Here is a 24,413-nt window from a genome sequence, read left to right as displayed (position 1 = left end):
CTGGTCCTTCCATCTGGAAGGGTAGAGAGGGAATACTTCATCTCTATTCTAGACCAATTCCCATCTTTAATCAGCATGAATACAGGGGCTTCCTGAAATCTTACGCTTGTCACTTCTATTCCCCTTCTCACACAACTGTTCCTCTTTACCTCACAATGCCAGTTACCAACACATTGTATTAAGGACATACTGAATAAATGCTTATCTATAGTCTATAAGTTGGACAGGCCACAGAATAAGAGAATTAATGGGTCAGGCCCTCCTAACTTTATGCTATGCCAGTCCTCAAAACTCTACCTCCCCATTGTTTTTACTGTCCGTAATCTCCTACCTTTAAGGAAAGGCTACACTTGGGCATAAAAAGACAACACAGTTTGTACTTTTAGTTTCAGACTTTTTTCAGTTCATTTCCATAAAAACATAATATAAAAGACAATGCCACCATCTTCCCCTCCTGAAGGTGTTCCATCAAGTTGGTCTAGGCTGCTTGCTCCAGTGACTCATAGCTCATCATGAGATCTGTGAAGGGCATGGTCACATAGATCTGCAAACAGAACACAAAAGTTTGAAGGAAATGCCACGCGCACATGCACACACACCCCTTTCAAGAAAATACTCCAAGCCAAACCGACACCAACCACCATTCTTCAATTCATTTTTAAAAAAATATTTATTGTTTATACATTCTTCCTGCACACCAGATCTTACTATAGATGGTTATACGCCACCAAGTTGTTACTGGGACTTGAACTCAGGACCTTTGGAAGAACAGTGAGTACTCTTAACCTCTGAGCCATTTCTCCAGCCCACTTCAATTCATTTTTAAGAATACGCTTATAAATGCCAAACCATCCCCTCTGTGTGCTCTCTCTCCTGTACTTAAGGTAATGGAGACACAAATTCTGAAAGCTGATAGGTAGAGAAGACTGGAGAGAAATCACTCTAATTTCTAAACGAAAGGAAATGGAAGCCATCTACGGAGGTCTGAGAGTGCAGGCGCACATTCTTGTGTGGTGAGGGACAGGGCAGCAAGCCAGATTACACATAGCTGAGAGCAAAGGAAGTAAAGTGGGAATAGCTTACCCGTTCTCTTACTGCAAAGTTTGTCTTTAACATTGTCAGCCTCTCTTGAAAAGAATTCAATAAGTTCGTCCTCGTATTCCTCCACAATGCTCTCACACTGTCAACCAAGAGAGAGAGCTGACACGGGACTCTTCCAGACACCTCCCGAGAAGGCGGAGACAACCACTCAGTTCTATACTTGTTTTTTTTGGGAGGGGGGATTTCTGTAGACATGGTCTTGATAAATATAGCCCTAGCTGGCCTGGAACTATGTGGACCAGGCTAAGCTCAAACTTGTGTCATCTTCCTACCTCTGCATGCAACACCATATCTGACTCCTAACTCTCAATCTGTGCCCAACAATCCCTATTAATTTCCAAGAGCCAGGTACTCACAGTCAAAACTCACCACAAACTTGAGGGTGCCACTGATGTCTGCATCAATTCGGATGCCCTGTAAGTCTAGCTCACTGGTTTCTCCATTCCGGCTCACAACACGTACATAGTTCTTGCGGTGGGTAGAAGGGTCAATCTGTTCTCCATACTCCTTCATTCGATCACACACTTCCTCGAGCAACTCTGTGAGGTGGGCCTCTGAGCGGGCATAAGGTACCTAGAAATGTACTCAGCCTTCGGTTACTCCCTTCTATCTTATACATTAGTAATTTGCCACCCTTAATTTTTAAATCTAGCTCAAAAAACTTATTCTAAAAAAAAAATGTTCTTCTCTAATAATGGGCTGTTATAGTTTCAATGTCTGTCCATCCTTTCTTCCTCTAAAACTGTTTTCAAATATACATATTTTGCTTGTCATTTGGATCAGGGTCTCACCCTGTAGCCTTGGCTGGCCTGTAACTATGTACACCAGGCTGGCCTTGAACTTCCACCTGCCTCTGCCTCCCAAGTGCTGGGAGTAAAGGAGTATGCTACCACTCTGAGCATATGTACAATCTTATTTTGTCTGATTATAAAACCCCAAGAAATTAGACAGGCATCATTAGCTCTAAATTATAGACAGAAAGCACTTTAATTAAATATAATCAACTATACACTTTTTCCCTGTGAACGTCCTTATTTCTTGTGGCCATAGGTATTTATTATTTATTAAAATAACATTAAAGAGCAGAGCATGGTGGCACAAGCCTGTAATTCTAGCACACAGGGAAACAGAAGCAGGTGGATCTCTGTGAATTCAAGGCAGCCTGGTTTACATAGTGAGTTCCAGTTGAGATCTGATCTGAAAAACAAACCAAAAACAAAAACGGGGGCTGGAGAGATGGCTCAGCAGTTAAGAGCACTGGCTGCTCTTCCAGAGGTCCTGAGTTTAACTCCCAGCAACCACATGGTGGCTCCCAACCATCCGTACTGAGATCTGATGCCCTCTTCTGGCGTGATGGTCTAAATGCAGATAGAGCACTTCACAAGAATGTTCCCTCATAGAGGCTGGAGAGATGGCTCAGCACTTAAGAGCAGTAGCTGCTCTTCCAGAGGACTGGACTCAATCCCAGCACCCATATGGCAATTTACAACTGTCTGTAACTCCAGTTTTAGACGATCTGGAACCCTTAGACAGACATGCATGCAGGCAAAACAAACACCAATGAACATAAAATTTTAAAAAAAGATCATTGTACATTACTTCCTAGGTATAGCTGTGTATATGTACGTTTTATGTTTCCAACTAATATAAATTTCTTGAATACAAAGATTTTGGGGGGGGGATTAAAAAATTTTTTTTTGTACATTGGTGTTTTGTCTGCATGTGTAAGAGGGTTGGGTCCCCTGGAACAGGAGTTATAGACTGTTGTAAGCTGCCATGCAGGTGCTGAGAATTGAACCCAGGTCCTTTGTTAGAGCAGACAGTGCTTTTAACCACTGAGCTATCTCTCCATCCGCGAATACAAAGATTTTTAAAAATTTATTTTTATTTTATGTATGAGTGTTTGCTTTCATATTTGTATGGTTGGTGCTCACAGACATTAGAAGAGGATGTCAGATTCCCCAGGATGAATTATGAGCCACCAAGTGGTGCTAGTTTCTGAACCAAGTCTTCTCCAACAGCAGCACATGCGTCTAGCCATTGAACCATCTCTCTAGCTCCAAGGAAGACTCTGAATAATACAGGGATTACAGGTGCACCAGCAAAATGTTACCATTAGGCTAGTACTCTATCAACTGAGCAACATTTCCAGCTGGAAGAGACCTCTTATTCTGTTTTTAGAAGAATGTATGTATACTTTACTGCTACATTGAAACGAGAATTAGGGATGTGGACAAAGGACTAATAAAGGTCTTTTGACTGCTAAATTCTACAGTGGAAACAATGAACTAAGGTTTGGAGGCACAAAATAATTAAGTTTTAACTTTCCAGGCTCTTCTAAAACAAGGCAGAGCCCAACTATTGTTTCTGTTTGTGAGGCAGGGTCTCAAGTAGTACAGGCTGGCCTTGAACTCCTGACCAGTGTTTCTACCTCCCAGCACTAGGATTACAGTTCCATACCTGGCTTAGAGCTCAGTTCTTCAGATACACAACATTCCATTGGTTTTTTCATTTTATCTCTTTTTTAAAACAGTATCTAATTCTGTGGTCTAGGCTGGCCTGGAACTCAGAGAAATACTTCTGCTTCAGCCTCTGAGTGTTGGGAGTATTATTATTATTTCAGGTCCTATGACATCCTGCTTTCTTCTCTTCTGACCTAAACCAAGTTCACATTCAAAGCCTGGGTGAGCTACTCTATTTGGGGGATAGTGTGTTACCTCCACAACGGACTGGCTGCCATCTGGATTGATACGGAAGGATCCCATCTGAATGGTCTTCTTGGGGTCCACCTGGGCAATTTCCCACTCTAATTCATCCACCAGAGCCCTGCAAGCTGGTGCCAGGGAAGAGAATTGGGGTGGGATGGTGAGGAGAATGGCATTAACCAAGGATTTCTACCCATCCTTGTTCCAAGGATCTTTGGGTCTTATGCCTCCCAAGTGTTGGCTTCCTCCCACTTCTTGTCTTTGTGCCTTTACCTCCACAGTGTAGATCCTGGCTCCTTCGAGCCCAGGCCGTTCCCAGCAGGATCCCCAAAAATAGAGCCAGCCAACCCCAGCCTTTCATCTTTAGCGTAATGGGGTCGCTCCACCTGGATTTGTGTGAAAATAAAACACAGGCGAGAGGAGACCGAGCTATTTTCCCCACCCCCCCACCCTCGACTGCCACCCTTCATCCCATAGGACTCGGTGTGATTCTGATTCTATTATCCAGGAAAAGGCCATGATATAAACACCGGAGAGACTGGAGTTCCCGGCAGCGCAAGCACCCCGCGCGGGGCGGGGTGGTGGCAGTGTAGGATAGGAAGTGAGAGCTCAGGACTGGACTCAGTTCCAGAAACTGTGTCCTCCACAGGTGAGGGCCTGGCTATTGATACTGTAGCATTAGACACTAAGGGCTCACAGTACTACCCAGTAGCTATGGGATGCAGCTGATCAGTTATGCCAGGGTGACGGGCAGAAACGGGCTGCCAGCAAGGAACCATTATCAGTCAGGCCACGAGGCCAGCGAGAACACTCCATAGCTAAGGGCCTACGTGGACCTAGCAGCAAGTGTTCCAGAATCCCTATCTCCAGATGTAGATGTTTCTCTTTCCTAAGGACTCCGCCATTGCTGACGCTCGCGTCCATTCCCAACCTCAGTGCTCCCGCACATGGAGCTAACTTCTGCCCACCTCTGCTCCCGCGGCCGGCGTCCTGGCCCAGGCACTGGAAAGCAGCAGGACTCTCACTTTGTTGGCTGCAGCAGCTGGCTGGGAAGAGCGAGGCTGTCCCGGCTTCTCCAGATCGCGCCTGCAACCGCCAGGTTCAGGGTGGCCAGGGAGCGCCTGGTCCAGCTGTGGGCACGTAACTGGGCACCGGAGCGGGAACCTGCGGTGCCCTGGGAGCCCCCACTGGAGACTGCCCCTGAGCACGCCCCTTCAAACTCTCGCGCGAACAGGCACCCTCAGGAGAGCCTGGGAGGGAAGCAGCGAGGACCCCTTGGAAAGCTTAAGGACCCAGACTTGCGTGGCGGGCAGGTTCACGTGACCACCGCAAGAACAAAGGTTGCCTAGGCTGAGGACCAAGTGGAGCATAGGGATAATGTGTCAGTCCAGGTGGGCTAGGACTTCCGAACAGATGCGATTAGTGGAAGAGAAACCAGCTTCAATATACAAAGCTTTCATTACTGCAAACTACATTTCCCAGGAAGCACTGCGGCACCAATCTTTGCTAGAAGCTACAGGTCTTTTTTTTTTTAACTAGCTGTTAGTTTCTTCTTGTACTAAATTATAACCAATAGGTATGTATTGGGAAATTTTTGGTATTATCTGCTTTTTCAGGAAGGTTCCTGGAGATTTCTGGAAGCTATCCTCTGAGGATGGGAGGGAGGCGCTATGTTGTTTAATATTAGCTCTCAGGCTGTGCATAGGACAATCCGCTCTGAATTCCCAGCATGTCACTAGTACTATTCTGAGTGAGGTATTGCTCCCCATCCCAGGCTGGTTGGGAACAGCGGTTCTCGGCTTCTCAACTGCTAGGTCACAGCGTGCCTGGTTGTAAGTTAAACTGGGAGTTATGGGGGTGCGAGGCAACTATAGCAAAGGCTGAACGCTGCCCAGGTGAAAAACAATTTTATTCCTCCTGGATCCACTCACTTTGGGAACCCAGAATCTTACCTTAATTCTTAGGTGTGGATCTGAACACAATTTCAACTTTTTCATTGTTTGGTGAAGTTAAAGGAGGCCAGAAGTCAAAGAACCCCACTACTAGCAGTTTTCTAATGAGATAAAAATATTTTTATTTTATAAAACATGCTGTTTTAAGCAATTTTTTTTTTTTTTCTAAAAATAAAACAAAACTCAAGATAGAATGTATGGAAGACAGATACTGCTCAGCTGTGGGCAGGAATGGAGCGGGCAGCTCAGCCGCCTCCACACTGGTTTGATTGACCCATTGAGACTGGGCATGCTGGTCCATCCAGCCACATCTCTCAAGCAGTTGGATGCTTGAGCTGTCTGGATCTCTTGTACCCTGTCACTGTCCAGGACGGCAATTCTCTAGCTGGCTGGGAACTGAGAATTCTGATTGTAGGAGCTCTTTTGTTTAGATATAATCACCCAGGACATTTATTAAGAATGCCAATCACTTTCCACCTGGGTCAGCTTAGGCTTTGTTTCTGGCCCACTGTTTGCAGAGGATAAAGGGAGAATCTGGCTTCTAGAACCTTTGCAACAATTTTGCTGCTTTCCAGTTCTATTAATAGCACCATCTGTAGACCCTGAGCAGATCCAGTTCTGGAAGTGGACAGGGTAAAGCCAACTTGAGAAGCCATCTCTTAGTTCTGGAGACAGAACACTGAAAGGAAGGGGCAGGTCAAAGGTCAAAGTGCCAGCACTGAGGAGAAGACAGCTGCATCTGTTAAGAGACAAAAATTGGTGAAACAAAGGGTGAACACAGAAGGCATCAGGGACACTTCCTATAAAGAAAGAATGTGAGAGAAGGGAGGGCATGACATGGACCTTCCTCGGACATTTTAGAATTGGGCAAGTGACTTTAGACCCATGGATAATTAAAAAAAAAAAAAAAAGTCTACCTCTTTAGACTTTTAGAAAGACTGTTAGAAAGACTGGGTGATTTATAAACTGTTGGCTGCTTCATGAGGAGAAGTTAGGAGCAGTACTGTTACAAGCATTACGATGGTGTTGTACAGTCTCAATATATGCCATCAAACCCAGCCAACCCAGGTCCCTTGTCTCAGCCCAGCCTTACTTTTGGGACTTGTCTGGCTCTCAGGCTCAGGCACCTTCCAGTCCATCTTCCGGCCCTTCTCATAAAGACCCTTGAGAACTTTGTGGAAGGACTCAGGCTCAGTACCATTCTTGCTTAGCTCCAGATACTTCCGGTAGAGTTGCAGGGCTGTGCGGGCATCCTCAATACTGTCATGGGTCTCACTTTGAATCTTAAGGTCTGGGGTAAACACAATACTTAAGGACCTCACAAAGAAGGTACCCTATTTCTATCCTGACCCCCCAGAAAACTTCCATGCAGACTCCCAGTCTCCCAGAAAACATCTTTTCTTATTTTATGTGTATTTAATGTTTTGCCTGTATTATGTACTCTATGGGTGTGCATGGTGACCATGAAAGTCAGAAGAGGGTGTCAGATTGTCTGGAACTGAAGTTATAGATGGTGTGAGCCACGACAGAAGTACTGGGATGAGAACCGGGGTCTCTGCAAGAGCAACAAGTGCTTGTAACCACTGAGCTACCTCTCAAGCCCCAAAAGCTTCTTAAGTTAGTGACAGTAGCTAACTGAAATCATTATCAGATTTCATTATTCTAAGTTGATAAATCACTAGATTTTTTTCCCCAAAGATGTTTCCTATTCTATTTTTGTTGTAGGGTTTTTTGTTTGTTTGTGTTTTCAAGACAGGGTTTCTCTGTGTAGCCCTGGCTGTCCTCAAACTCAGAGATCTGCCTGTCTCTGCCTCCTAAACTGTGTGGAACGCACCAGGCTCTGTTGTAGTTCTGTGGTTAAGACAGTATCTTTATTGTTCAGGCTCGTAGAGCTGAAAGCATCAGCCTCCTGTGCTTTCTACTCTCTTTTTATGTAGCCCAGGCTGGCTTTGAACACATTATGTAGTTGAGACTAATCTTAATCTTGTGTTTCTTCTGTGTGTACCTCCTGAGTACTGGCTAGAAATAGGCATGCACCGTTATGTCCAGTTTCATGTGGTACTGGGGTCTGAACAAGTACTCCACCAACTGTGCCATATCTCCTGTCCCCTAACGTTTCCTCCTCTTAAGTAATCAGTACTACAGGGCACACAAGGCAGAGCAGCTCACCTAGAAAGTACCAAGCAAGAAATCGTAGGGAAATCATTCGTTTTCGGGGCATGTGGAACAGATAGACTGTGTCAAGAACTTGGTCCTTGGGCACCTGGCAGAAATCAAAACAACAGAAGCCTTGAGGCAGAAGATCCATCACCTCCCACTCTCCAAATTCAAACATACACCCTGAGAAGTCTATCCTCAAAAATAACTCTAGGCCAGCAAGGTGGCTCAGCAGGTAAAGGTATTTGCCACCAAGCCTAACAACCTGAGTTCAATCCCCAGGATCAGTGTGATGGCAGGAGAGACTCAACTTCTACAAGTTCCCTTTGAGCTAGACACATGGTACTCGCAGGAGGTACATAGGATTGTACACACACACTAAATAAACGTAATTTTGTTTTTGATGAGTGAGGGTTGTAGGAGCAGGCTGGGTGGGAAGAAGGCTGTATGGGGGCGGGGTAGTGATAGGCATGGTAGTGTACACTTTTAATCCTAAAACTCAGGAAGAGGCATGTGGACCTCTGTGAGTTCAAGACCAGCCTGCTCAACATAACTAGTTATAGGGCAGCCAGAACTACACAGTGAGACCCTGTATCAAAACAAACAAAACCAAACAAATCCCAGACAAGAAACAAAGACAACAACAACAGTAAACACACTCCTAAAAAGCCTGCCCTAACCATGAGGTTGATAACCCGGAAGTCCTTCTGCAGACCATGACCCACAAATTTGACTCCAATGTCAATGAGGAAACGAAGTTTTAAGTAGGTAGACTTGAGGGTAGTGAGGTGCTTGGAGGAGATTTTGGCATCAAGGTCTCCTGGCTTTATCCCCGAGTATTGAGTCAAGTAATCTACTACCTAGGAACAGAGAGAAAGAAAAATTGCTGTACGTAAAAAGGCTGGTGTCTTCCTGCGCAAGGATAGGGTTGAATGCTGTGTACCCTCCCACCCTCATACCTGCTCTTGAGTAGAGATGTAGTCATCAATGAAGGGGATGCCCTCATTAGGCCCTTGGCCCCGCACACAGGTGATCCTTGCTACTGACATTTGGCTTGGTTTAATGGTGGACTTGGTCCCGTCACTGCGTAACTCTGCTTCTTCCTACATCACAAGAGTTAATATGGACAGCAGAGCAGTACTTACAATTTCTAATATCCTCAGAGTTCTGTTCCTATGTGCCATCCTTTTGGCTTTGGTTACCTCATTAAGAGTGACAAACTCAGCATCAAGGCCCACCAGGTCCCCAAGCTGTGGCATCTCATTCAGCATCAGTGGGATAAAGGTAGTATGTGTTTTCCGCTGCTTCCGTGCCAGCGAGGCTTCTGCCAGCAGCACACTAGCCTCAATGGGGTTCTTGACTGGAAGGAGAATGCAGACAAGACCGGGGCTGGGGAAACGACATGGGGAGACCCCAGCATGGCTCTCAGAGGCTGTCACTCTACACTGTGGTCTCTTGATAACCAAAGTATTTGGGGAAAAGGAGTGTACCTGGGCTGGCAAGATGGCTCAGCCGGTAGACACTCACTGCCAAGTCTGACACCCTGAGGTTGATCCGGAAAGGACCTACTCCCACAAACTTCTCTGATGTCCACATGCGTGTTGTGGTACACACACTAATGCACACACACAGAGTAAATTAAACTGTAATAAAACATTTAAAGAAACTATATCAGATAACACAGCAGATCAAATCAGAAAATTATCAAGAAGTAGACCAAGAAAAAAGATAGAAATGGAAAAGAAGAATAAGATTTTTGTGTTAGACCTCAGCTTACAAAATCCAGAAAAACAAAGCTACAGAGAAACTGTTTGAAGTTGGTGCCTTTGAAGAAGCTCATGCCCATGAGAACAGACAAGTACTTGAGGGTTGTGGTAAGGACTGGGCCAGCTCGCTGGCTCCATGATACAGCACTTGCTTTGCAAGTCTGACAACCTGAGTTTGCTGTCTGGAATAAATGTGGAAGGGGAGAACTACTGCCACAAAGTTGTCCTTTGGCCTCTACACACACAATAAGAACAAATAAACACAACAACTGATGGCAATTAAAAAAAATATCTCATGGTAGTTATTCTCATTCAAACCACTACAAAAGGGTAAGAGCGTCTAGAACCAAAACCACAACCTACACCATTCTTATCAAGCTTCTTCCTCCGTCTTTACCCTTAGACTTTCTGGCTTCAGAGTTAGTGAATTTTGTTTTGTTTTTTTGAAATGGTTCTTATGCTATAGCCCAGGTTGGCCTTGAACTATGTAGTCCAAGTCATCCTTGAACTCTTGACAATCCTCCTGCCATGGCCTTTTGAATGCTGGGATTACAGGCATGAACCACTAATCCCAGCCAGCTTCTAAATTTAAGATCTGATGAGAAGGAATATCTTTGGTATCCCTGGAAGTATTAGCACCAGTTACCAATCTTGAATACTACAAAATGCACCCCCAGGTTTTCTCCTGAGTTCAACTTAAGACTTTCTAAGCCTTTGGACCACTCCATGTCACTTACTGTTCAGGTTGTATCTGGAATTGAGATCCCTTTTGACATAATACAGAATAGCAGGTACTTTCCAATTCATGTCAAACTGCACAGCTTCATACTAGAGGAGACAAAACACAAGGCTAGAAGGTAGCTCAGTAGTTGAGTGCTTGCTTATCATGCATACGGTCCTGGGTTTAACCCAAGGCATTGCGTCACTCTCTAAAAAGGGAAAAAATATACTTGTGTCTATCTGACAATGTATCTTATTCCTTTTCCTCAATCAGACAGAGGCCAGGACCTAGGTCCTTTTTTTATTTTTTATTTTTTTATTCCCAAAGCTTCTCTCCTTCCATCATGAACCTTCCAGGCATTGTATAAGGCCTGAGAATGAGGACACTAACAAAGATGGGTAGATGAAAGAAGTAAATAAAGCTGTACTTACACCTGTAATCCCTGCACTCTAGGGGCTGAGGCAGAAGGATCATTGAGTTCAGGGGTACCCTAGCCTGCACAGTGAATTCAAGAACAACCTGAGGCACTCAGCAACACCCTCTCTGTGAAAGGAACGGTTTTTGGCTTACCTTATCAATAGGTTCAATAAGGAAGTCATTGAAGAGATACCACTGCTGGTGAGTCACACCCTGTGTGGAGAAAGAGGCAGGCTGAAGTCACAGTGAGAGCTAGCTGGTCTCCTTGCTAGGAGTTCAGGGACAGACCTGGGGCTGCACTGCAGCCATGCCTCCATAGTCTCACACACCTCCTTGCGCTGGTGGTAGGTCTCGCCAACTTTGATGTGAGCCACCAAGCTGCCTCCTGTTCGTGAGTCCAGGATGTGTACCACAGTAGCCATCAGGTCATACACACAGACACCATGCTCCTCCTCTGCCCTGGCTGGACCCCACTGTGAGGGGTACCCAGGCTGCTAAGCTAAGTTTTAGGATTGGGGTTTGGGATGGGGGATGGGGAAAAAGGACAGAGGGTAGGGTGTCCTGGGAATGAGGAGTCAGGGTAGGTTATCTCCATCTTAGGCCATGTATGACTTCCCAACACTAACCTGAGTTATCGTTAGGAAAAACCACAGCTGGTGAATAGTACATTTTATATCCTTCCCTTGGTCCTCTAAGTTCCTCCATCCCTGGCCCTGCATCACCTTCAACCCCACCTTCACTCCCTCCCTCTCTTCTTCCCATTTTTTTCACACCACCTGCATCTCATGCTCATCAGTCCAATTGCAAACATCCAGCCCTTTGTTTTTGGTCATCTTCATGCGGATGGAAAATGGAAGCCAGACATTCTTCAGCTCCTCAATGGAGGAGCAGCACAGAGGGCCCTCTGGACTCCTCAGCTCCTTCCTATTAGTACAGAAGAATTAGAAATGTACTCTAGACACCTAGCCAGTGAACAGAGGAAGCACCAACAGCTCTACCATTTGACAACTACGACAATACCTACCGATCAGCCAGCACAAACTCCTTGTTCTTAATTTCTCCACCATATTTCTTTACTGCTATTTTGAAGGCAACCTGAACACAAAGGAAAAACATCAAAATTCCTTAAGAACATAATCATATATAGAGGTAAAATGAGGAATGAAATAAGAACAACTTGGAAGTCCCGTTTTCAGTCTTGTTCACTACCTCAGCTTGTAGTCTCCAGAAATCAGCCTCTTTTGAGCTATTCACTTCACAATTAATGACAAGAATATCTGGCAGATGTCGGATGTTGCGGGTCTGAATCTGAGAGAATAAAACAAGAAATGGCCAAGTCTACAGGATCAGTAAAAGCGAAGTTCTCTCCACCATGGCCCACGGATTGTTGGAAGGCAGTGCTAACAGCCTCAGAAAGAACATGGACGAGTTCTCAATGAAGCACAATCCCAGGTTACTCACCGTGGGCTGGTACCTCTCGCAGCTGTCACACCAGGCCTGTGTGTTCTGCTCCAGGCAGACACTTCGCTTCAGCACCTGGGCAAAGTCATAGTTCTTTCCGGTTTTATCTGAGGAGAAACCCGACACTTTACTCCAAGTTCTTCCCTCCACCTACAGCCCCACAAATCCCATATGGTGTTACAAGGAATCTGAGGGAGTCTGCCCAACCCAGCTGCAGGGTATACCACAGATGCTACCCTCAGGGTAGGAGAGTGTGAAGAGCAGAGTGGATGAGGCTCGCACAGTCTCGCTGCCACAGCGGCAGAGGCTGCAGTTCTCCATCTCACAGCTGAACAGCTGCCCAATGACAGAGTCCCCTGATGAGCAGAAACTGCTGAGAGTGGAGAGAGAGACAGATGGACTCTTCAAGTCCCAGGGGCTGGCTGTAGTGCTTCACTTCTATCCAGTTCTGTACCTGACTCCAGCACCTCGATAAGCCTGAGGCACTTCCAGCTCCTGCATATCCTGATGCAGCTGAGTGAGAATGAAGCGATTCCACCTCTGGATGAGCCTGGCCAGGTTGCCCTTGCCTGATGCCTCATCGGAATCAGCGAGGATGAGACCCAGTGCTGAGGCCTCCGGAATGGTTCGGAATGCTCGAAGAAAATTACTGCCCTGGGAGAGGGTTGTATTGATGGAAAAGGGTTACTTCCTATTTTGTGCCATTTGCACAGCAATGCCCTTTTCAATCGTCTACCTTCTATCCCTTGCCATCTTCAGTGTCCCAGTGTCAGTTGAGGACTGACCTGACAAGGGTCACCACGAGAAAGGTCCAGCATGTGGAACAGGAAGGCAAGCTCACAGGCGAGGCAGAACTCCTTTTGGCAGAGGTGGTTCTGGATTAAACAGCGAACAGGCTCCAAGAAATAGAGCACCTGGAGGGAAGAGCAGGAGAGCTGGTGCAGGAAACTGGGAGAGGGGAAAAGATGGGGGTTTGTGAGCCACTAGAATGCAAAGCATGACTCCACCAAAGCAGTGGAGCTCAGAGGAGACAACGGTAGGAGGGCACATGGTGGATGAGGCCAAGGTACTGAACTAAGGTGGCCTAGAACCACAGGGCAATGGAAATGAAAAAAGGCAGGAGGCGTGTTCAGGCCCGGGAGGACCCAGCCCTTACCTGAATCATGCAGTTACAGTAGGCGTTGGGGATGTGAGGCTCTAATCCAGCAAACAAAGTCTTATTGTAGTGTTTGAAGTCAAAGTCTTCCAGTCCTAGCTTGGAGTACTTGATGGTTACCTACGGCACAAACAATGTAAGCAGCATGAAGACAGAGGTCCATGAACTATCCAGACGGCAACAACATCCTCTCCACAGCCTACTGCCCAGGTCTAGAGCTGTAGAGGATGGCTTCCTGACTGGCCTCAATTACGTTCCATATGATACCCTTTCCCCCTCAGCCCACAGAGCCTAACACAGTGTCCCCAGCACCTTTCGGTATTTCTTAGAAACCATGTGCAGATGTGGCTCCTCTTCTCGCCCTATTGGCGACTCCATGACTTGGCTGAAGTTGTCAAATTCATTGTCTGACTCCTTTAGTCGATAGGGAATCTAGGGTTTTGTTTTTTTTTTTTTTTTCAGAAAGAGAGAGAGAGAGAAAGAGAGAGACTCTGTTGGATGTCTTAAGCATCTTTGGCTTCCCCTTCTTTTTCTTTTTTGTTGTTTTTTTGTTTTGAGACAGGATCTCACTAAGTAGCTCTGGATGGCCTGAAATTCAATATGTAGACCAGGCTAGCCTTGAACTCCTGCCTTTGCTTCTTAAGTACTGGAATTAAAGGCATGTGCCATCATACCTAACTCTTTTTATTTTATTTTATTTACTTATTTACTTATTTACTTATTTACTTATTTATTTATTTATTTATTTATTTATTTATTTATTTTTCTTTTTTTCCTTTTTGAGACAAGGTTTCTCTGTGTAGCCTGGCTGTCTTAGACTCACTTTGTAGACCAGGATGGCCTTGAAGTCACAGAGATCTAACTACCTCTGCTTCCCTAAGTGCTGGAATTACAGGCGTGTACCACCACGCCTGGCTTTTTTTTTGTTTTTTTGAGACAGGGTCTTATATAGCCAAGGCTGGCCTCAAATTCAATACGTATCAAAAACAAAAAACAAAAAACAAAAAAACCCTTGAATTGTCTACCACCCAGGGCTGGGTTTGCTGGTGTATGCCACCTCACCCAGTGCCCATTTAATTCCTTTCTTTCTTTTTAAAAAAAAGTTTATTTTAACATATCTATGGTTACAGAAATATATTCACATGGGTTAATGGAATGAAATTAAGTTTAATTTGCACATGGTTTATGATTTTAAAAAACTAACAACAATCCTGCCATCTAGTTTATTTTTATCTATTACAAACATATAAAAGGTTTTCCTTAGAAAAGGAACACATAAGCCAGGTGCCAGGCCACACAGCTGTAATCCCAGTACTTGAGATGCAGAGGCAGGCAGATCACTGTGAGTTTGAGTCCAGCCTGGTCTACAAAGCGAACCAAGGACAGCTAAGTCTACCCAGAGAAACCCTGTCTCGAAAAACAAACAAATAATAAACAAACCATATTATACTGTAAAAGATTATAAAATTGGGGCAGAGCTCAGATCCAAGTTCAATTCTCAGATCTCAAGGTAGTTGGAGAACCAATTTATAAAAGTCCTCTTCTGATCTCCACATGTGCTTGTCATATAAGCATACCTGCACTCACTCAACTCACACTCACATACATCATACACACACACACACATACACATACACACTTACATAAACACATTGACACTCACACATACTCAAACATTCACACACATCGTACATACAATTACACACATCGTACATACAATTACACACATCATACATATACACACATCACATACACATATACACATACATAAATCTTACACATACACATGTTCACATACACAAACACATCATACACACACATATACACATACATATTTAACAGTCACACATAATATACATACACACTCACATACACACACCCAAATACATCATACACATATTCACATATACACACACATCATACACACACATCACACACCTACATACTCATACATTACACACATACATACATAGAACAATTAAATTTTTTTTTTTTTGGTTTCTCCAGACAGGGTTTCTCTGTGTAGCCCTGGCTGTCCTGGAACTCACTCTGTAGACCAGGCTGTCCACAAACTCAGAGATCAGCCTGCCTTCCCAAGTGATTACAGGCGTGTACCACTAATTTTAAAATTTGTAAAATTGGCATAAAATGCTGTAATGTCACAATTATTTCCTGAGACCTCCCACGACAGTTCTATTATCCTCAACATCTTGTTCCTCTTTCATAACCACCTACCTACCTATTTTACTGGCCTGTTTCTAAAAGCTTCCCTTTGAGAAGCTCTGGCACAGATGCTCACAACATTCTTTTGGCATTAACAACAGGATATAATTTCTCTTGGGGCCAATGTCTTATCTTCAACCAAATAATCTACCTAAGGGATAAAACCTTATCTGTGTCTTAGACATAATACACAGAGCTCCTTAAATTCTCACACACAACCCAAACCTTTACTACTGTCTAAAAACAAAACCAAGGGAAAGGGCATGAGCATGGAGTAGACTCCCCCTGGACACACCTGGTTGCGCAGCCTGGTGCGAGGGTTAGGGGCATAGCCAATGAAGCCCACTTTCTTCATGGTTCGAAGAATTTCTGCATCCACAGGTGGTGCTCGCCTGGAATCCAATATAGTTCTAGGCTTGAGGACCCATGCTAGCCACTCATGCACTTCCCACCCCGTGGGCTCAGAAGGAAGAAAAAGCATTTAAGACTGACAAAAGTAACACAGCAGTGGAATAGCCAGGCTAAGGTAAGCATCTTTCACCCCCTCCCTCTAGCCCAGCAGTGAGGAACAACCTGGGAGCAGGAGCAGAGTTGGCAGCGGGCCAATCTGAGAGCATCGCATCTGTGGTGAGTGGGACAGGAATGAGGGAAAGAGGCAGCAGATCCTGGCTCCAGTCCAGAGGAGGCAATGAGTCCACAAGACAGGGCAAAGCAAATTCCGTTTCTCGGGAGTAGGGATTGAAGGACGGCTCAGGGGAATCAGTCCAGAGATGCACACAGCCCTCAGAATCCCCAAAGGCCAGCGCCTGTTTGCTGGCTGACACGTCAAACGTCATTAGCAGAGGCCCCACGGGATTCACATGGAAGATGTCGGCTGGGTTGGCCAGGCCTGTGGGTTCACAAAACTGGCACTGACCTAGGAGGGAAAAAGAAACAGACCAGTGAACCCTGGAGAGGAAAAGAGAAAAACCCTTTTATGCACTATTTACCCTCTTCTACTACCAGGCGAGATATAAAACAAAGAGAATGCACCTCATGGGTTCTCATGAGTCACAGGTGCTTTTTGGTGGTACAGGAGACTAAAGCCAGGGCCTGCCACCCTGTGGGCAATTATTCTGTCACTCAGCTGAAGCCCTGGCCTGCCCTGCTTTTCTTTTTTAAGATAGGGAATCTGTATGTTGCCCAGATTAGCCGTCAATTTGTTCTGTAGCCCAGGCAGGTCAGCCTCTCAAGTAAATGGGATTACAGTCCTGTAATCTTTATTGTCTTCTGTGTTCCTCACACTCAAAGAGAAAAGCTCATTTGTAACCAAACCAAAGTGAAATGTGGGAGCCTGGTGGATGGTCATTTCTTTCCCCAACAAAGAGGTATATGGGCTTAACCCTGCTGGGCTGGGTCTCTGCTCACTGGCCTGTCCTACCCCAGGGATGCACCCCTTGCATACCTGACTGGGAGATGATAGCAAGGCGGGAAGTGTATGTGGGGATGAAGCGCAGGAAGGCAGGATCCACATGTACTTGAAGTGGCGTGATAGCACGCATCATGCGCAAGTCATACACCTTGAGGAACCGGTCACAGGCCAGGCCGGTGAGGCGACTGGAGAAGCCACAGGCAGCCAGCAGGTTGCCATGAACATCAAAATCGGACAGACTCCCTGAGAAGGCATCAAATTCATGTTCCACTTTAAAACTACGGAGGTCTCGCAGAGAAACCTGAAGAAGAGAAAACTGTTATCTGCCACTTCTGTGACTGCAAGGAGACCCCGCCACCAAATTAATCCTGAGATGACTGAGGTTCTAGGATCGTGTCAGAACAAAAAAAGGCAGGAAGAGGAGCCAAGAGCTAGAGGGGACAACTCAAAAGAATTCGTTTATCCTTTTGCACCCAAGGCCGTGCAAAGCACTAGGATCCAATACTCTTATGCATAATACAACACACTAAGCAGGGAGGTCCAACTAGGGAGAGCAGACTCCAATATCCAGTGAAACAGGGCCTGTGTGGGAGGAGATGTGGGATCAGGTCACCTTGCCAGATGTGTGGCCACAGAAGAAGAAACGGTTTGTCTGTCTCATGATGGTGACGCCAGGTACCTCGACTGCATACTGGAGAGAGGAGAGAGAAGCACGAGAAGCCAGTGAGGTGACTCTTCCCACAGACTAAAGACAGAGAAGTCACACCCACATCTCTATACATTCCAGTCCAAGCACAGCCCGCCATGACTTCAGGTCCCATGTAGGTCGCACCTTTTGGGTTTCCTGTACAGTGTTCAGATCTATCTCCAGTATGTGGTTCTGCAGTCCACCGACAAGCAGAGTGCTATTGTCAGTCAGCAGGAGGCTGTGCATATCCTCGCTCTCATCCAGCCTGTGAGAGAAGAGCCAACAGGCCGGGGTTTCACCTACAGCCTTCCTATAATTTTTCCCACTTTCTCAGCTGAATGAACTGAAGAGCCACTTACAAATAGTCAAATATAATGAGACCCCCACGGGCCATGTACTTGAGGTTGTTTTTGGTGAGGAAAAGGATCCCATTCTCCAGGCTCTGGATTTGCCGAATGTCACCACTGCCATTGACCTGAAAGGATGAGTAGCGCTCCAAAGCTGGACCAAAAAATGAAGTGGCATGGCCCTAGAAAGGAGAACAACAACAGACTCCTGAGTGAAGGAGCAGGACCATCCTAGATATATGACAGGGCTGAGCATTGCTACAATTTCTTCTTCTGTTGCTGCTCCTTTCTGTCTAGTGATAACTATGACATAAGTCTAGGAAGCAGTCAATCTTAGTGACATAAGTACTGATTATACTACCGTACACTAATGCACTACAAATTATTCTTTTAATTTGCATATGTGTGTATGTGTCCGAGAGAGGCTGGAAGAGGGCACCAAATCCCCTGGAACTAGAGTTGTGAAATGCCATGTGGGTGCTGGGATTTGAACTCAGACCCTCTATAAGAGGACAAGTGGTCATAACCAAACCCTGAGCCATTCTTCCAGCTCCAATTATTTTTGTTCAGCCAGCACAAAATATTTCTATGAACCCCTCATTTATTCTCACAATGACCCTAACAATAGGCAATGCTTCAGTTAATGAGAGATGTTTCTTTAGAAGGTCAGGGACATGAGTTGATCCTCCACTGGCCACCTGTTCCATGGTCCAGTATGTTTTGGGATCTTTTAAAAACAAGAAACTAACAACAAAAAGAAACAGGGTCTCATATAGTCCCAAGATGGCCAGGCACTTGCTATGCAGACCAGAATGAACTCAAAGTTATACAATCCTCCTGCCTAAGCCTACTAAGTGCTGAGATTAGAAGTGGCTTCATGGCTACATCTTTTTGTTGTTGCTTTTTGAGACAGGATCTCCCTATGTAGCCTGTCCTGGAACTTGCTTTATACACCATGCTGGCTTCAAACTCAGAGACCTTTCTGCATCTGCTTCTAGAGTCCTAGTTTGATTAAATCTTGATCTCTAAGGCATACAAGCAATCCACACTGACTGGATGGTTATAGGGCAGAATACAAAGAATGTGAAACATGCCTCCCTGCTCTGTTACATTGTTCACGCCATTTCTCTCTTTTGTGACTCCTTGTGTACACCCTTCTGTGTTGCTGTTGTTTGAGACAGGGTCTTACTAAGCAGCCATGGCTGTCCTGTCTCTGCCTCCCTAGTAAGAGTAAAGGCTTATGCCATGATACCCAGAATCCCCTTCTTTGGATCACTTGAAATTTCTACCATCTCACTTTGTCTTCTTATATAATCTCATGTAATCACAAGGTTTTTGTGTTAATTACATTTGTGCTTGAGTTTTTGTTTTGTTTCATTGAGTACTAAGAATCGAACCTCAGGCTCACATATGCTGGGCAAGTAAGTACTCAGTTAAAATACAGCCCCAGCCTTTTTTTTTTTTTTTTTTTTTTTTACTTTGAAAGAGGTTCTTACTACATACAGTATCTGGCCTGAGCCTTATGCAGTCCACCTTGGTTTCTCAAGTGTTGAGATTAGATTATAGTCATTATAGTCATGTGTCCACCTTGATTCCCACTTCTTTTGTTTCTTTCTTTCTTTTTTTTTTTTTTTTTTTTTTTTTGGTTTTGAGACAGCCCTGGTTGTCCTAGACTCCCTTTGCAGACTAGGCTGGCCTCAAACTTACAAAAATCCACCTGCCTCCCTTCTGTGTGCAGGGATTAAAGTCACAGGCCAACATGCCCAGCCTTGATTCATGGATTATTATGTTACAACCAAGTTCTCTTGTGGTACCTACCAGTTGGCTTACTTTGAGAAGGTAGGAAAACAGCTCAGTGGTAAAACACTCACCTAGCATGTGTGAGGGCCTGGGGCTTAATACTCAAGCACTGGAAAAGCCCAATTTTTCCATGCCTTAGTATATGAACTATGTATGTGTGTGGGTGGGGGAGATACTAGGGTTTGATCCCAAGGCCTCTTGTGGTCCAGGCAAGAGTGCTTATCACTGATTCACAACCCCAACTCATTTTCTGTATTCTTTGTTCTGCTAAAAAAAGAAATATAGATTGGATGAATATGTGCTTACCTTTCAGCTTCTAGACATATATACATATATATATACAATACATGTATATATATATATATATTCATATAATAACATTCAAAGCTAGGCAAGGTGGCACATGCTGCAAAGCCCAGCATTTAGGAGGTAAAGGCATGTGGATCTCTGAGTTTCAGTCTATCCTGGTCTACAGCCAGGGCTACAAAGAGAAACTTTGTCTTGAAAAACCAACACCCTTCCCTCCCCCCCACAAAAGGCACAATGGAATATGCCTGTAATTATAATCACAACTGGGAGATATATGCAGGAGAGTCATAAGTTCAAGGTCATTCTTGGCTACAAATCAAGTTCAAAGCCAACCTGGGACAGAAAAGACCCTTACTCAAAAAAAAAAAAAAAAAAAAAAAAAGCTAAAAAGCAACAAAGCTGCCTAGCTAGTCCAATACATTTTAACTTCTTGTAGTTCATGCATGCTACACTGACCATCCTATATAGTATCACGGAATCTATTACACAGCTTTTCTTTTTTCACTTAAGTCTTAAAAAAAAAAAAAAAAGATTTATTTTACATGTATGAGTGCTCTGCATATACACCTGCATACCAGAAGGCACAAGGTCCCACTATGGATAGCTGTGAGCTACCATGTGATTGCTGGAAATTCAACTCAAGACCTCTGGAAGAGCAGATAGTGCTCTTCTGCTGAGCCATCTCTCCAGCCCCTTTCACTTGATTCTTTTTTGTTTGTTTTCCTAGACAGAGTTTCTCTGTATAGCACTGGCTGTCCTGGACTTGCTCCAGAGACCAGGCTAGCCTAGAACTCACAGCATTTCACTTGCCTCTGCCTCCCAGAGTACTGGGATTATAAGCATGCACCACACAAATTGATTTTTTTTTCCTTTTGAGTCAGGGTCTCATACAGCACAGGCTTCAAACTCAGTCAAGTAGCCAAAGGTGACCTTGCCCTCCTGATCTTCCTATCTCCTTCCAGTACCACGACTACAGGTACATAATACCACACACACCTATGTCCTAACACTCAATTCACCTATACCCTTCAACCTGGTGGCCCTTTCTCCAGCTCACTAACACTCAGAGATGCTTTCCCATTAGCATTTCAGGCCAGGAGATCACCTGTTCATGTGTCTTTTCCTCTCACCATATTGTGAATTCTGTGAGGTAAGAACTGTTTTGGTGGGTGACTGGTTTCTGAAAAACGGTCTCACTATGGTAGTCCAAGCCGGCGTAGAACTTGCCATCCTCCTCCCTCAGCCTCCAAGTTAGGGTTACAGGGTGTTAATAACCACACCTACCTAAGGTCTATGTTGTATGCAGTTTTATTCCCTGTTCCTAGCACAGCAGCAGACATGCCTTACTGAACTGAATACATTGGTGAAAAAAAAAAATTTCTCCTAATTGAAAAAACATTCATATACCGTGAAGTTGTAAATAAGTAAACCAAGGTCTTACAGAAACCATTTGGTTTCACAGCATATATTAATATACATTTGAAAGTTAACATTGGTAACTGCTAAGACTAAAATCAGAAAGAGAAGACAAAATAATTCCAATAGGTATGCGAAAACCATCCAGCAAACATCTATAATTAAAAACCAGGTGTGGTGCATGCCTAAAACACCAGCACTTTGAGGTTGAAACATGCCTGCCTCTAACTCAAAGCCACCTGGGCTGTACAGAGTCCCAGATCAGAAAGTGTTCTATAGTGAGACCCTGTTTCAAACCCCCAGCCTACCCCAATTCTAAAGTGGGCAAAAACTAAATATTGGCTATGGATGACTGCATTGGCATGGAAGACATATGTGGATGACTAAGTGATAGGGACAGGTAATCAAGACTTGGGACTGGGCTCGGTTGGTGACATCAGCTATCAATTTCAGCACTGTGCAGCTGGAGGTAGGACTGTAAAATTGAGGCCAGCCTAGGTTCCATAGTGAAGTCTTGAAAATAGAAACAGACTTAGGCATGTAGCTTGCTGAGCTGAGTGCTTCCCTACTAGAATAAAGCCCTGGGTTTTAACCACAGCACCACTGGTTATATGGGGATATAGACTGAATATGGTTTTGGTGCGTATTTTCCCAGCACTCAGTAAATAGAGGCAGGAGAATCAGAAATTCAAAATCATCCTTGGTTATATATAAAGTTCAAGGCCAGACTGAGATACAGGAGAGCCTATCTTAAAAAACAAAATAATAAACAGTAGTCAGATGTGGTGGCACACACATAAACTCAGTACTTGAAAGGCAAAAGCATGAGGATCGTTTTGAGTTCAAGGTCAGCCTAGACTATATAGAAATACTGTCTCAAAACAAAACACATAACTACAGGTGTTAATGACCACACCTGGCTAACGTCTATGTTGGGATGTCTTATGAGACCAAATATGCTCTGGAGCATAGATTCCTCAATTCTTTTTCCACTCCCTTCTTGGTTTAAGGAACCCTGCTAAATCTCATCACTTCAACTCAGTTTTGACTCCTTGCAAAGAACTGTCCTTGGGAAAAGACCAGATAAAGATTTCTAGCACACCCTTTCAGCCTTCAGAAAGGGGTGTAGTTCTTACCCCATGGCTCCCCACCCACAGCATCTCCTCATGTAAGTCAAAGTGGGAGACAGACACAGGCACTCCCACTTCAGCCACCACGCTGTGCAATTCAGAGTAGACACCTTCCATTATGTGCACTGATTCCTGGACAGGAAGAGCCTCCAAGGCCACTCCCTCCGGGTTCAGCTCCACGTTCTGTAGAAGACTTGGATTCAGGTGGGCATCCAGGACTGGGTCCAGGGTTGAATGCATAGCTGGGGGAAATTCGGCCAGTCCAGGATCCAGACCATCAAAGTTCATGACGATAATGGCCGCTGATCAGACCCGAGTCACACCCTCCCTCGCCACGATTCCTACAGACACCTGACCCAACCTTCAGCAGGACAGCACCAGCGAGCCTAGTGTGGATATCCTGGCCTGTAAGGGAAAGAGGCAGCTCAGTCAGGGATAAACCTGGGTACTGGTAATTGTCTTCTACGTGGACAGGACAATGAGGCAGGTAGAAAGGATAGAACTGCCAGACAGAGAAGGGAGCATGCAGGAGGGAGACACGAGCAACATTGCAGAGTGGGAGAACTGTGTCCCTTACTGTGCACCTCTAAACTTTCGAAGTTCCGTATCATCCCAACAAATGATCTAATTCTCGACCTCCCTTTCTCCTGAACTAAAAGGTGAAGGGAGCAGGCAGGTATTAAAGGGGCTGGAGTTTGGTAGAGATCTCTAAGATGCTTGTTTCCTAGAATCGGATGTGAGGGAATGGGGCTGGGCAGTGAAGGGAGCAAGACAAGTCAGTTTCCCAGAATCCTTTACAGTGGTTACCCAGCATTCTCCAGGGGGTGGGTAACAAGAACGGCCAGTTACCCACAAACGGGGCGGGGGTAAGAGGGAAGAAATGGAAACGGGTAGCTACCCAGAATTCTTTGAGCGAACCAGAGAAACTGGTTACCCAGAATTCTCCCCCAGCGCAGGGGACGGGAGGGGAAGGATTAGGGCAAAGGTCAGATGTGTTCCTGGGATGCTTACGGGGAATGGGTCATTACCAAGATTTCTCCATGGCGGATATTTTGGAGCGCGTGGAATTCAAACGAGTAGGGGCAGAGAAAGCGCCGTCAGCTCCGCGGGAAATTCCAGTTTCCCTACTACTCCCCCGCGCCTCTAGCTCAACCTAACGCGAGCGAGACAGACGGCGGACTGGCAGCCGTCGCGTCCAATCAGCAGGAGCCAGGAGCTCACCTCAGCCAATCAGAAGGGGCCAGGTAAGGCCGCTCCGGAGAAGGCGTGTGATGCAGGAGCTCCGACAAAACGCAGTTACGGAATGCCGCCGGGGACAAACTGAGTCAGACGCGGACCCATTTGGTATTACGAAAGGGAATACTTTCACTTTTAAGCATTGCTAAACAAAATTAACTTTAGACTTGGAAACCAAGCCTTTACGCTCCTTGAATAGAGGCAAAGCATCAGGACTCGCTCGGTGGGTGTTCCCAGCGTGGCCTTCATCATCCCTGTGAGCCATTCCACTACCTCTGATCCTGTGCCCCCGAAACTCACTGGCATTTCCTATGACTTCTAGATACGGGGAAGAAAAAGGAAGCGGGAGGCTGACTTCTAATTTGGCCCAGTGGCTACCTTTTCTCTATTTCTAAAGGCATCCATCTGAAATTCCCA

At 45.2% G+C, this 24,413-nt stretch overlaps 2 protein-coding genes across 7 annotated transcripts; both read right to left on the bottom strand.

The window, feature by feature from the left end:
* Positions 1-380: 380 nt before the first annotated feature.
* Positions 381-5,059, bottom strand: Cnpy2 (canopy FGF signaling regulator 2). Its single transcript, XM_055598708.1, has 6 exons — positions 4,775-5,059; positions 4,080-4,192; positions 3,819-3,934; positions 1,471-1,674; positions 1,084-1,180; positions 381-544 (listed from the first exon to the last, which is right to left on the bottom strand). The coding sequence occupies exons 2-6, from the start codon at positions 4,165-4,167 to the stop codon at positions 501-503; spliced, it is 549 nt and encodes a 182-aa protein (XP_055454683.1). The 5' UTR covers positions 4,168-4,192; positions 4,775-5,059; the 3' UTR covers positions 381-500.
* Positions 5,060-5,855: 796 nt separating this feature from the next.
* Pan2 (poly(A) specific ribonuclease subunit PAN2) lies at positions 5,856-23,896 on the bottom strand. Of its 6 annotated transcripts, none has more exons than XM_055594050.1 (26): positions 23,789-23,896; positions 22,767-23,165; positions 18,118-18,287; positions 17,903-18,023; positions 17,684-17,761; positions 17,104-17,371; positions 16,233-16,575; positions 15,955-16,051; positions 13,749-13,868; positions 13,437-13,556; positions 13,066-13,194; positions 12,735-12,934; positions 12,505-12,653; positions 12,281-12,387; positions 12,029-12,127; positions 11,844-11,914; positions 11,596-11,743; positions 11,149-11,292; positions 10,973-11,032; positions 10,419-10,509; positions 9,118-9,275; positions 8,875-9,018; positions 8,596-8,775; positions 7,928-8,021; positions 6,852-7,049; positions 5,856-6,497 (listed from the first exon to the last, which is right to left on the bottom strand). In XM_055594050.1, the coding sequence occupies exons 2-26, from the start codon at positions 23,046-23,048 to the stop codon at positions 6,463-6,465; spliced, it is 3,606 nt and encodes a 1,201-aa protein (XP_055450025.1). In that variant the 5' UTR covers positions 23,049-23,165; positions 23,789-23,896; the 3' UTR covers positions 5,856-6,462. The 6 variants fall into 6 exon arrangements, with proteins under 6 accessions (XP_055450025.1, XP_055452255.1, XP_055451523.1 ...); XM_055596280.1 differs by having other exon boundaries at positions 12,517-12,653; XM_055595548.1 differs by having other exon boundaries at positions 12,505-12,650.
* Between the last annotated feature and the right edge of the window lie 517 nt (positions 23,897-24,413).

Source organism: Psammomys obesus, unplaced genomic scaffold (assembly GCF_907164565.1).
Source record: "Psammomys obesus unplaced genomic scaffold, mPsaObe1.curated_primary_1811, whole genome shotgun sequence".
Taxonomy (NCBI): Eukaryota; Metazoa; Chordata; class Mammalia; order Rodentia; family Muridae; genus Psammomys; species Psammomys obesus.
Note: the sequence above shows the minus strand (reverse complement) of the source record. Positions and strands in the feature narration are given on the sequence as shown.

What these genes read in the sequence shown, in the direction of transcription:
- Cnpy2 (XM_055598708.1), bottom strand. Translation starts at nt 4,167, where the DNA reads ATGAAAGGCTGGGGTTGGCTGGCTCTATTTTTGGGGATCCTGCTGGGA. An exon ending in GCAGCCAGTCCGTTGTGGAG is followed by an intron (nt 1,675 to 3,818) that starts GTAACACACTAT and finishes GTACATTTCTAG; the next exon opens with GTACCTTATGCCCGCTCAGA. An exon ending in ACTTTGCAGTAAGAGAACGG is followed by an intron (nt 545 to 1,083) that starts GTAAGCTATTCC and finishes TTCTGTTTGCAG; the next exon opens with ATCTATGTGACCATGCCCTT.
- Pan2 (XM_055594050.1), bottom strand. Translation starts at nt 23,048, where the DNA reads ATGAACTTTGATGGTCTGGATCCTGGACTGGCCGAATTTCCCCCAGCT. An exon ending in TTCCAGATACAACCTGAACA is followed by an intron (nt 9,276 to 10,418) that starts GTAAGTGACATG and finishes TTCTCCTTCCAG; the next exon opens with TCAAGAACCCCATTGAGGCT. An exon ending in TCCGGGTTATCAACCTCATG is followed by an intron (nt 8,022 to 8,595) that starts GTTAGGGCAGGC and finishes GATTTCTGCCAG; the next exon opens with GTGCCCAAGGACCAAGTTCT.